This window comes from Plasmodium sp. gorilla clade G2 (assembly GCF_900097015.1).
Source record: "Plasmodium sp. gorilla clade G2 genome assembly, chromosome: 5".
Classification (NCBI taxonomy): Eukaryota; Apicomplexa; class Aconoidasida; order Haemosporida; family Plasmodiidae; genus Plasmodium; species Plasmodium adleri (nom. inval.).
Window position 1 is genome coordinate 738939 of NC_041697.1, and position 14017 is coordinate 752955.

Here is a 14017-nt window from a genome sequence, read left to right on the forward strand (position 1 = left end):
TATAAGAATTTATAAGTTGATTTATAATAATATGTTTTTTAAGATTAATATTTTTTTAAAAATTTCATACTTATATTTTTTTTCTTTTTCATTATAAATAAAAATATATATATATATATTTAAGCATGTTTCTCTTTATAAATTCAATTAATAATCAAAATGTTAATAAATACACTTAATACACAAAAAAAAAATAATAATAATAAATAATAAAAAAATATAATATAATATAATATAATATAAAAATAGAACAAAATAAATAATAATAATCAGTGATTCATATGATTATTTGGTACCTAAAGACATGTATAATATCTTATAGCTTATCTCTTTTGTATTTCTAAAATATTATTCATATAGAGAATTATTATATAGTATTAGCTTCATTATTATGTTTATCACATATATTGGTTATTTTCAGAAGAAAAAAAAAAAAAAATTTATATCTATGTGTTATATTTGTCTACCTACTATTAAGGTGCTATTAATTTTTCTTTCACTCTTAAATATTTAATCATTGATGATAAAAACCATGAAAAGAAATTTGTAATCAATGTATCTGAACGATAATCAGAAAAGTTGTTTTGATAAATTAATGGATGTATATCTGCTGAATAATATGGTAACTCGAAGGAAAAATATTTCCATGAACAAATAAATAAATCTCTTATTTTGGATAATGATAAATTTAAAAATATTTGTATTAATTCAGAATCTATAGAAAGAGCTTCATCTTTTTCGTCTAAGATATCATCAGATGTATTATTTTTCTTAGTTATTGGATCGTGATTATTGTTTATTTCTTCTGAACCTTTGATATTTTCTGAATTGTTTACTTTCTGAGAATTACTCATTTTACTTGTATTATAACTATATTGACTATCAGTATCATTATTATGCCGAGAAGGAGTATTTTCCTCCTCATTTATACTACTTTTATCATCTTTGAAATGTGGAATATCTATAGATTCATATGAAATTACAAAAGAGAAATCTACTGGAATATATTTATTAGACAATGATAAAATTTTGATATCATGAATTAAGAATTCAATTGACTGATGATTTATTTGGGTACAATGAATTTTAATTTTTGTATGTACATCTGGTATATTATCCAAATTGATTGTTAAGTCATTATTTGTGTCCTTTAAATTATTAGCTTGTTCAGCTAAAATAGAAAAAATGGATTTATCTATTAAAACCCATTGTGCTTTAGATAACTTTTCATGAACTTTCTTGGCTTGATCAAAAATGATATTCTTTGGAATTACAATATGTGGAAACATATTTTCCATTTTTTTTTTTTCCCCTTGTAATACGTTTTGACTATCTTGCCGTTTACTATTTAATTTAACATTAAGAGGGAATAAATCTAATTGTAACAAATAATTATTTTCTATGAAATGAGAAGCTATTCCATCAAATTGAACTTTAATATTGCTTGTATTATCTAATAAGTTAAATATTTTAATTTCGTCTTCTTTGATATTGGGATAGTAAATTTTATAATTCTTCTCATTATTATTTGTATACATCTGTTTTTCTAAATCATCTACATGTTTGCTATCATTTGTACTATTTCCTTTTTGATAATCATTTTGATCAAAATTATTATCTATTAAATCCATTGGAAATGAACTCTTTTGCTCTATATTTTCATGAATTATATCACTTTGAGCAGAATTTTCTTTAACACTAGAATTGTCTAGTTCCTTATCACAATCCATTTCGGACATATCATTTTCTTTTTTTTTTGAAAGGTTTTTGATTATATTTTGCATATCTGCTTTTTCTTCTAAATAGTTTAATGAAAAAGTTATATGAGCATATTGTGATTTAAAAGGGGAAAAGGATGGAAAAGGAGGCCAAGATAAAAATATAGGGTTTGATGAAAATTTCCAAAATATAGATGGAAGAAAAAAAAATTCTACAGATAATTGTGTTACATATGGGAAATTATTATCAAATTGCATATAATCCATTTCTGAATATTTTTTATTTAATATTTTCCAATGTTTAATTAACTGATTTATAAAAAATAGATAATATTTTTGTCCTATAATTCCATTAATTGAATCAATTTGTATTTTTGTTTTTTCACATAAATCTTTTAAATTCTCTAACAGCTCTTTTCTACTTGTAACAGCTATATATAAATCTTGTTTATTTTCTTCTGAATCTTTATTATATTGACATTTATTAAAGGACAAAAATTTCCTGCCTTTATCATAATTAAGTGTACCTAATAACATATCAAATAATACCATTAATTCTTTTAAATCATTTTCTACTAAATTTCGATATTCTTCTGCTTTATTCCATTCTTTATTATTTTTTAAATTCTCATCAATAAGTTTTGATTCATTCATTTTATCCATTACTGAATAAAATAATTGAGCATATTGTTGTAAATTCTTTTGATTTTTGTCTTCTTCATTCGGTATTTCTTCAAAGACACAAGAGCCATCAGGCAAATACCTTAATAATCTATAATCCCCTTCTCCATATGCTTCAAATTTTATATTAACATTGGAAAAGCTATTTTTATTTTTTCCTTCTTCTTCCTTCTCCAATTCGTTCTGTTCTTTCATATTACATCCAAAAAGGCTTTTATTATATATGTATAAATAAAATAAAATAAAAATATATATATATATATATATTAATGTATAATATAGAAATTGTAACTTGTGTTATTATATTTTATAATACATATATTATATATATATATATATATATGATGCTCTACATTTCTATGCAAAATTATAATTGTACTTAAATTGATTTATTATTCCGAATTTAATATTTCATAATTTATTTTTATTTATCTATATTTGTTTTGTTTAAATAATTACATATTTTAGAAATATATTACATATAATATTTTATGTTAATATATTTGCATATTTATAATAACCTGTGAAGTTCTTTTTCTACGTCCTTTTTTTTTTTTATTTATCTGATATTATATATATATATATATATAATATGTTAAAAAATATTATTGCTTTTTTTTTTTTTATATTTAATTTTTAATTTTTTTTTTTTTTTTTTTTTTTTTAATATAAGAATAACTGTTGCTTTTACTTTTATTATTATTCTTTTTTTTTTCTCCTTTAGTTTTAAGCACATGATAAATTAAAATAGCCTTTGGGTGATATGTAATTAATATACCATATTATATTATATTCATAATATATATTATAAATTTTATATTATTCATAACTACATCGTTTCTTTTCTTTTATTAATGATTTATTTTATACTTTTAAGAATTTATGATGTTTTTATTAAAATGATATTATAAAATCATTATACTTTTTTAAATCCTATTTTCTGTGAACAAATTTGTATATATTATTAGTACTACGGTTTGTTAGCTTTGCTTCCTTTTTTGTTTTATATGATATATTATAAATATATACAATAATAATAATAATTTTATTATATCTTCAATACTTTAAATATCTTACAAAATCATTTTAAAATTTTAGAACAAAATGGTAAGATGGGAGAAAATACATATTTTTGAATAACGAGCTTAAAATAATTTTCAACAGATCATGTGAAATGTTATATATAAATATATAATATATATATAATTTTTTTTTTTTTTTTTTTTTATTTGTAGCTCTTTTTTACATTTTTTCAACAACTAGCTGAGAAAAATCATCATGTTACTGTCGAATTAAAAAATGATTTACAAATATCAGGAGTCTTGCATTCAGTTGATCAATATTTAAATATAAAATTAACGAATGTGTCAGTAAATAATCCGGAGAAATATCCTCATTTGGTACTTCCATTTAAAATATAAGAAATGTCTACATATATATATATATATATATTTAATTTTACATTTACTTATTATTTTACATTATTATAATGTATATATAATGTCAATTAAATTATATAGTATTTACCAATTATATATATATATATATATATATATATTTGAAAGGCAACATATTTATTTATATTATAATTATATATATATTTTTTTATTTTTATAGTTATCTATAAAATCATGTTTTGTTAGAGGATCTGTAGTTAGATATGTATTCCTACCTTCAAATGAGATTGATGTTCAAAAGTTACATCATATGTGTAGACAAGAGGCAAAAATGGTAGCCGAGAAAGAAAAAGAAAGGAAATAAAAATAAAGTAATATAAAGTTGTAAGGATCATAAAAATAAATAATTGAAAAATACAAAAATATGATTTTCCATAAATAAATATATATATATATATATATATATATATATATATATATATATATGTATGTCTTTTATATATGAACTCATTTGTAGAATATTATTATTTTATTCTATTTTTTTTTTTTTTTTCTGTTTTTGTCTTTTACTTTAAACCATGAATCTATTCATTGTATCAAATAAATATATATATATATATTTATTTATTTCATTTTATAATTCATTTTTTCATATTAATTTTTTTAAAAAGATATTTTTATAATGTTCAAAAGTATATAAAAACTAAATTATCATTTTTTATATGTGAAATATTTAAAATTTATAAATAAGTAGAAAATTACGTATCACAATAAAAAAAAAAAAAATATAATTTAATAAAAAATATTAAAGTATGAATATATATGTTCAAAGAAAATAATTTGGTTGAAGAACAAAATATATATATTATAAAATTTACAATATATATATATATATATATATATATATATTAATATTGCTTTGCCCAACCAATTAATTGAGGTAATAATAAGTTCGCAGCTTTTTGAAAGAGTAGAAATTCAGAAAAGGAAAAACTTACATGCAATTCTTCAAAATTGTTTCTCTTTTCATCATTAACATCATTAATAATCATATTTTCATTAATATCCGTATCCATATTATTCATATCATTAAAATTATTTTCTGGGCTATTAGAAGGTTGGTATTTATATTTTATTACAATATGATCTTTTTTCTCTTTATGTTTATCAATTGTTAAATAATTATTATTACTTCCTTTAATGATTATAGGATTTTTTAATTTTTCCACATCATTTAAAGATAAAACATTTGATAAACTATTAATTTTAATAAATATATTCATTTTATTATTTTTGTCATATTTATTAGAATTACTTTGTTTTCTCATAAATACAAATTGAAATCCACCCTTTCCATATATAGTTACTTTATTTTTGTTTGTAATATAATCAGGAAATACGGGTTTGATTAAACACATAGCTGTACTTCCGAATATACTGAAATATTGATATGTCGTATTATTTTCATTAGTTTCATTATTTATAGTATTATTATTATTATTATATTTAGGTTGATAATAGTTATTTGGATTTTCATATTTATAAGTAGAATTATTTTGTAAATGGTTCATATTATTATTTTCTGGATTGTTCATATAATTCGAAGGTGTATTATTATACATAGCTGAATTGAAAACACGATTTTTATATGTGTTATAATGTTTTTTATATAATAAATTCATCAAATTCTTATTTACATTTTTTTCATATAACACTACAGAATTAATATTTCTTATATTATTTAACAACCCTTTACTCATACTGTTATAGTATTTTAAATCATATTTCTTAAATAAGTGTCTAATCATATAATTTTCCTTCATCATAAAAATATTTTTTTTGTTTTATCTGTATGTTTGTATATTTTTTTATATTCCTTTATATTTGTTTTTATTAAATATATTCCAATACGTATATTGAAAAATATATATATATATATATATATATATATATATTTAATTTTGTTTCTTTGGTTGTTTTTTTTTTTTTTTTTTTAACTTGATTATTATATTCTCTAAAACAATCTTATATATATATATAATAATAATTTTATATAATTATATGATATAATCATATATTTTGTATTTTTTTCTTTTTATATTTTATTATTGAATATTCTTCAACTTAGCAAGATTTTAATAACATTATACCTATATTAATTTTGAACATATAAGATTATATATATATATATTTCTCTCCCTTTATTTTTTTTTTTTTTTTTTTTTTTTCCTTATGTTTTAATTACTATTTGTTTTTAAATATGAAAGCTATTGTATTATAAAATAAATACTACATATATATATATATATATATATAATATATATATTTAATTACATTCCACTATATTTATGTGATTGAATATTTATTATATAATGAAATTAAATCCTTTTTTTTTTGTAATTATTGAAAATTTTAAGATTTAACTTTGTAAGGTTTTTTATTTTATTTTTTATATGTAAATATATTTTCGTTTTTTTACGTTAAACATATATATATTACTTATTTAAAATATGATAATATTTTTGTATGACACCATAAAAGTAATGCCATGATAATATATATAATATATATATATATATATATACATATATATTTTTAATTTGTTCTTAGGGGGTACAATTTTATATAAGGAATAAAAAAAAATATTATATATAATAATATATTTATTATATATTTTTTTTTATTATTTTTTTTTTTTTATTTTATTTTTTTTTTTTTAAGGATATTGAATTTTTATGTGATTAAAAAAAAATATATGATGAATAACACATATATAATAACTAAAATAATAAAACAGATTAACAAATAAAGTTACAATATAATAAATATGTGTAAATAAAAAGAAAGTGGAAATGAAAATGGACTTCTTTATAAGGATGAATGGTATATATATAATTCATGTTTAAAAAAATAAAAATATATGTATATAATATATTTAATGTTGTCATTTAGGATATTATAACAAATATGTATATATATATGTATATGTATATATTTCCACAATTTATTACAAATTTTGATCAATTTTAATAACTTGTAGTTCATTGAAGTCTGTTAAATGCTGTGCAGCTTTTAAATGATTTAATCCTTGACTTTTACTTCCAAGGTCATATGAATAATTAATACAATTATAAATATATTTTTTAGATTCAATACAAGCTTGTATAATGTCATATTTCTTGGATAAGAAACATGATATAGCTGTTGATAAAGTACAACCCGTACCATGTATATCTTTTTGTGGATTTCTTTTTGATTTTAATTTATATACATCATAAGTTATATTTTTTTGTTTTATTTTTGTATCATAATCTTGATCATTTTTTATACATAAATGATCAACGGCATATAATTTATTTTCATCTTCCGTATTTATATCTATATTACAACTTTTAAATAAACAAGCACTAATATTTAATTTTTCAGTTACTAATTTACATAATTCACTTGTTCTCATATTATTTATATCTATATTAATATTTAAAGCTTCTAAAATAACTTTACATTCATAAAAATTCGGTGTAATAATACAACTTAAAGGGCATATTAAATCCAATGCATATTTAACATAATCTAAGCTTTCTACTAACATACATCCAGAACTTGATACAAAAACTGGATCAAAAACTACTAGTAGTTTTTTCTCTCTCATTTTATTAATATTTGTTATATAATTATGAATTAATAATATTATTTTCTTAGAATATAAAACTCCTAATTTAACTACCTCAATTGTTATGTCAGTAAATATTGCATCCAACTGCTCAACAATAAATTTCTCATCTACCTCTATAATTGATTTTACTTCTTTAGTATTCTGAGCTGTTAATACAACTAAAATAGTACAACAGTGACAACCTAAACTCATAGCTGTTTTTAAATCAGCTTGCATACCAGCTCCAGCACAACTATCGCTACCTGCTATGCTCAAAATTTTTGGATGTTCTTCCATATTTAAAAAAAAAAAAAAAAAAAAACATATATATATATATATATATATATATATATATATATATATATTATGGATAACTACACATATTTAACTATTAACCAAATTTAAATACAAAAACAAAGAAAATATGTTAAATACTATATGTAAATATTGTGTAATTTTTAACTGGTAAGAAGTGCAATACAAAAAAAAATTAATTAAAATATAAAACTTATAGAACCTATATAAATATATATTATGCGCATTTATTTATAAAAAAAATTATTTATTTATATTATATTTACAAATAAATTCTTATTCATTTTCAAAAGTTAATTTCGGATGTTATAATTTTTTTTTTTTTTATGACATTTATATTATATATATATATATGCATGTGAACGATATAAATAAAAGAGAAAATGAATTTATATAAAATTCATGATATGTATATATTTGTAAAATAAATACAGAAAAAAAAAAAAATATACATATATATGTATAATATAAAAATCAATTAAAAAATATATATATAATAGTTCATAAAGGTTCAACAAATAATTAATAAAAAGCTGCAACAAAAGAAAACATATAATGGAAAATATAATTAAATATTGTATATGTGTATATTAAATCAAATAAATAGAATTTATATTATTTATTATTTTATTTTATTTTTTTTTTTTTTTGAAATAGAATAAAAACACGGTTACATTGAATGATTATCATATATACATATATATATATATATATATATATGACATATTGTATGATAATCAATATTATATATATACATATTTTTACTTTTGTAATTTTATATTATTAATAGAATGATATGTTATAGTTGTTCTTTAATTAAAAATTCTTCTGCTTCTTTTAATAAAGCAGATAAAGATTCAGGAAGGTTATAAGTATCTGATTCATGGCTTCCAATCCATCTACAAAATAAAAATAAATAAATATATATATATGTGTGTGTTTAATTAATGTATATCGATATATGTAAAAATCCATACAACATGATAACATATATTTCAATGATTGTTATAAATGCACATATAAATTTAGATTATAATAATATTTAATAATCCAGTAACATACTTATAATCCGTGTGTTCATCAGATAAAATTACATTTTCATCGTTGTTTAACAACATAGCCAAATAATATGTGGTCTCTTTTGGTTTATCTTTTACATTATATTTTAAAGTCTACAACAATAATAAACAATATATTTAATTATATAAGGAGCTTACTATATATATATGTATATATATATATTACCTTTTGATAATTGAGAAGTTTATACTTATCCTTACTTATTCCAGTTTCTTCCAATGTTTCTCTTACTGCTGTTTCTAAACCGCTTTCATTATTTTCATGCAATCCTACAAAAAAAAAAAATAAAAAATATTCATAATTAGAAACAAATAATATAAAGTTCTAATAAATAATTATATAATAATTAATATTTAAAAATTTTATTATGAAAACAAAATAAAAATAATTGAATAATTATATTATTAAGATCATAAGATATTTTACCTTTTGGAGGTGTCCAATGTTTATCTGCATATGAAGCTTTCAAAAAGAGAAATTCAAACTTATTAACATCTTCTGTTATAACTGGACTATATTTTTTAAGTCTACATAATAATATGCCAAAAGCTTTAATAATATTAATTCTGCAACGAAAAAAAATATATATAAGGAAATAAAAATTATATAGACTCTGACATATTATATAAACAAATATAAAGTTATATATATTATCTAATGTTTATTGTTTTGAAACAACATGGTATATATTTTTAGTATATAACAAAATTAAAATAATAAAAAGAATAGGATTATATTTTCCTAACATTTGTTTTATTTTTCAAATATTAACGTATTTTTGTTTTTGATTTCATTATTATTATTTGATTTATCATTTTATTTTTTTTATTTTTTTTTTTATTATGCCTCTTACTTCATCTTTGTTTCATTTATTTTTTTTACAGGAATATTATATTTAAATATTAACGATCCTTCAAAAATAGAATGTAAATATTTTTGCTCAGAATAATATAATAAATATATTAATAGATAATAATTTATATATATATGAAATATATTCTCACATAATTCTATATAATAAAATATTTTTGAAAATTATAAAAAATATTATTTTTTGTTATCTCATTTATTAAAATGTTACTTTTAATTATAATATTTTTATTATATCTAGAAAATGAAGAGTTATATAAGGAAACAAAAAAAAAAAAAAATAAAATAAATAAATAGGATAGAATAGGATTAAGTATAATATAAAGAAAAAAAAAATTATAAAAAAAATATATATATATATATATATATAAAATAAATAACAGAACATTGTATTTTATGACGACATATATATATATTTATAAGAATTTAAAGGTAAACATATAATAATTATGTATATAGAAAAAAAATAAATAAATAACTATATATATATATATATAATATTTTGTGCTCGCTCCACTTAAATTGATAAATTAAAAAATTAAATATTTCATACAAAATAAATCAAACTTTATAAAAATAATACATAAATATATATTTTTTTGAAAATTAAAAAAGAGGTAAAATTATATACTTGATAAATAATTTCTTTAAATCATTACTGAATCTGAAAATAATCTATGATAAAATTTTATTTTCTTATAAATATTGCTTATTTTTTAATATACGATTATTGTTCAAAATAAAAAATAGCATCTTATATATATTATATAAATAAATTATTATGAAATCGTATATATGTTATAATACAATATTATAGTAATTAAAAAAAATTATAATATATAGCATTACATATATATTATATATATTAATATATGTAGAAACAATGACATATTTCGTATTTGAAATGTATTCTATTCTATTCTATTGTTTTGTGTTAATTGTTTTTTTTTGGAATATAAAAATTTGAATCCCTCTTTTGTAGGATGAAGTGCTCTATTTTCTTCCAGAATTTTTGAACAGCCAAATGATCATCATTTCTATGATCACGATTTAATTTAATTATTTCCATATTACTTTGTGATAATAATTCATGTGGTATTACGTCATCATTATATATAAATAGGAAATTTTTAAAGGGATAAAATAAAGTTGTAGTAATTTGATATGGATAATATTTGAAAATATATTTGATAGATTCTTTTGAATTTAATATAACGGCAATTACACATTTCCAGTCATTTTGTGTGAATTTTTTAATATGATTAATTTCAACAAATAAAAATTTTATACTTTTATTAAACATTTTATATATAAGGGATGTAGAATGAAATATATTTTGTTTATTTTTATCATTTTGTAAAATATCATCATTATTCGTGGTTAATAATTTATTATGTAAAAGGAATGATTTAACATTATTTTTATTAATAATTGGCTTTCTAGTATTATCAACAATATTTTTATTATCACTATTTGTTATTATTTGATTCTTTTCAATTATAATAATTGGTCTTTTTTTATATACCAAATGTATTTCATCTATCCATTTATAATTTTTTTTTTTTATTTTTTTTTTATCATCCATTTTTGATTGATCATCAACAATAATATTTTTCTTAATACCATTTATAAATACATTTTTTATATTTTTCTTATTTAAAAGCTCTTCTTCAAAATAATTATATATTCTACTAAAATCTTCTGAATTGTTTCCTAAGTTATCATACACATCATTAACATTAACTTCTTTTACACTTACAGATTTTATTAATTCAAAATTATTATCTTTAATATTATTATCTAATTGAAGGTTATTAAATATAGAGGAATTATTTAAATTCGAACTATTAACTTGTACATATTTATTTTGTGCAATAATTTCTTCATTATTCCATTTGATATTCCTATTTATAACGTCATCCATACAATTATCATTATTTAAATCTACATTTTGATCTTTACATATCTCGAACATATTATCGTCATCATCAACATCATCAAATTGATTATAACAAAATTCATTATCACTTTTATCGTCTTCATTTTTACTTGATAACTTTTGTGGTGCTACACACTTTTTTTGAGGTAACACAATATTGTAATATTCTTTTATATCATTCGATGATACATTATATTGATATAAAAAATTATGAACAAAATTTATGGTTTTTTTATTTCGTTCATAAAAATTTTTATCACTAATTGCATATATATATTTAGATATCATATTGTTAAAAAAAATTAATTTATCATGATCATTAAAATTTTTTAAATATTGTAATGAATATTTATCATCAAATGAAAGGTTATGATAATTTCTCTTACTATGTATTAATAAAGGAATCACATCCTTATTATTTTTATTGTACATGTCTTTATAATTTTCAAATGATGGAGATATATTGTCCTTATATATTTCATTTATGTCTACATAATTTTCATTGAACGACGATAACAATACATCCAACTCATTTTTATCAACATATTCGTCATTCAAATAATATTCATCATTTATAATATCCTTTTCTAGTCCATTCGTATTATTATTTTTTATATTTTTATTTTGTTCTTGCATCTCTTCATTTGACATTAGTACATATTTATCATAATTTTCAATATAATAAATAAAATTAGTATAAAAGTTTTGAATAATAAAATGTGTACTTTTATCTATATATTCCTCACTAAATTTGTTTGTTAAATATATTTTTTTTATTAATGAATACAAATTCATATTCTGAAAAAAAATATTTTTAAAAGCATTATTTTCATAATAATGTTTTACAAGATTATAAGTTTTTATTTTTTTTTCATTCTCATCTGAAACATTGTTTTCATTATGATCATTAAGATCATTATTATATGTATGATCATCCATATTATCCTTTTCATTATTATTATATAAGTGATAATTTGTTTTATTCTTTATATCTTCCATATTATGTTCTACTTTTATAAAATCGAAATTATTATTTAGATTATTATGTCCCTCTATTATTGTATTAATTTCATTGTTGTTAAAATAAATCATTTCGTCATATATAGTAGAACATATATCATCTTGTATAAAATTATATTTACGTTTTTTAAGTTTGTTAATTTTTTTTTTTGAGCTTTTTCTCATTTTATATTTATTATATAAAGAGGTGGAAAATATATCATCATTTTTCATATGGATTATAAAGGATTCATTAATTTTATTTATATCAAATAATTTTTTGGTATAATCAAATGAAATTAAATTTTCATCAGTATAATTATGTGGATCATCATTAATATTTTTTTTTTCTATAATATTTTCATTAATATTAGATATATATTCATCATCATTTTGTTTGTCCTGATTAAATTTATCATATATATTATCATTATTATAATTTTTTTGTGCAAATAATATGTCACTTTCTATTTCTACTTCATCCAATTTATCAAAGAGATCTATATTTATTAAATAATCGTTATGTGTATTTACATATTTATTCAAATTAATATTCTTTTCTTGATCAAATATATAACAATTGATTTTTATTTCATCTGTATCCTCATGATTCTCTTCAATAGTTTTTATTATTTTGTTTCGTTCTAATATACTAATATATTTATAACCAATCGAATTAATATAAGAAAATGTATAACTACTTTTTGCTAAACATAAAAATAAATATATATCACCAACATTATATTTTTCTTTTTTTCTACTTTCAATTCCACATAGTACATTACTATATATATAAAAATTCTCTTTTTCAAATACTATTATATCATTCTTTTCTTTATTCATAAATTTAATATATTCCTTCTCTTCTGTAAGGAATTTTTTCATCAGCATATTTAGGTTTAGCATAATCTTGTTCTCCATTTTTTTTTTCCTTTTTTCATATTATTATAAAAGCTTATAAATTATGGTAATTATAAAAATATGGCATATTTATACAAATGAATTATCTTATATATATAATCAAATGTGATATATTATATATAAGTTTTAAAAATAAAAAATCATCTTAAAATAAAAATAAAATTAAAAATATATATATATATATAATAAATTATATTATTTATATTTAATTTAATAAAATCTTGTGAGAATATTATTACAATGATATATAAAATAAGCTTGTTTTTTTATTATATTCAAATTAATATAAATATAATATTATATATATATATAATATACATATTGACCTTATATTACCATTCGACGAACTATTTAAATTTTTTTTTTTTTTTTTTTTTTATTTCGTATATAGAAAAAATTGTACATAAATAGCATATATATATATATGTATATATTATTGTAG

General features: G+C 18.0%; 6 protein-coding genes across 6 annotated transcripts; 1 reads left to right on the forward strand and 5 right to left on the reverse strand.

The window, feature by feature from the left end:
- Positions 1–473: 473 nt before the first annotated feature.
- PADL01_0519200 (conserved Plasmodium protein, unknown function) lies at positions 474–2594 on the reverse strand (the record flags this gene model as incomplete). The annotated part of the gene is made up of 1 exon (XM_028685560.1): positions 474–2594. One exon carries the CDS (start codon positions 2592–2594, stop codon positions 474–476), a length of 2121 nt encoding a protein of 706 aa, XP_028537046.1.
- Positions 2595–3503: 909 nt separating this feature from the next.
- PADL01_0519300 (U6 snRNA-associated Sm-like protein LSm2, putative) lies at positions 3504–4160 on the forward strand (the record flags this gene model as incomplete). The annotated part of the gene is made up of 3 exons (XM_028685561.1): positions 3504–3506; positions 3635–3799; positions 4017–4160. The coding sequence occupies 3 exons, from the start codon at positions 3504–3506 to the stop codon at positions 4158–4160; spliced, it is 312 nt and encodes a 103-aa protein (XP_028537047.1).
- Positions 4161–4704: 544 nt separating this feature from the next.
- On the reverse strand, positions 4705–5619 carry PADL01_0519400 (conserved Plasmodium protein, unknown function; the record flags this gene model as incomplete). The annotated part of the gene is made up of 1 exon (XM_028685562.1): positions 4705–5619. One exon carries the CDS (start codon positions 5617–5619, stop codon positions 4705–4707), a length of 915 nt encoding a protein of 304 aa, XP_028537048.1.
- A 1184-nt stretch (positions 5620–6803) lies between these two features.
- PADL01_0519500 (phosphomethylpyrimidine kinase, putative) lies at positions 6804–7748 on the reverse strand (the record flags this gene model as incomplete). Its single annotated transcript, XM_028685563.1, has 1 exon — positions 6804–7748. One exon carries the CDS (start codon positions 7746–7748, stop codon positions 6804–6806), a length of 945 nt encoding a protein of 314 aa, XP_028537049.1.
- Positions 7749–8565: 817 nt separating this feature from the next.
- Positions 8566–9704, reverse strand: PADL01_0519600 (Ap4A hydrolase; the record flags this gene model as incomplete). Its single annotated transcript, XM_028685564.1, has 5 exons — positions 8566–8665; positions 8829–8938; positions 9012–9115; positions 9273–9412; positions 9700–9704. The coding sequence occupies 5 exons, from the start codon at positions 9702–9704 to the stop codon at positions 8566–8568; spliced, it is 459 nt and encodes a 152-aa protein (XP_028537050.1).
- A 946-nt stretch (positions 9705–10650) lies between these two features.
- On the reverse strand, positions 10651–13575 carry PADL01_0519700 (conserved Plasmodium protein, unknown function; the record flags this gene model as incomplete). The annotated part of the gene is made up of 1 exon (XM_028685565.1): positions 10651–13575. The coding sequence occupies one exon, from the start codon at positions 13573–13575 to the stop codon at positions 10651–10653; it is 2925 nt and encodes a 974-aa protein (XP_028537051.1).
- Between the last annotated feature and the right edge of the window lie 442 nt (positions 13576–14017).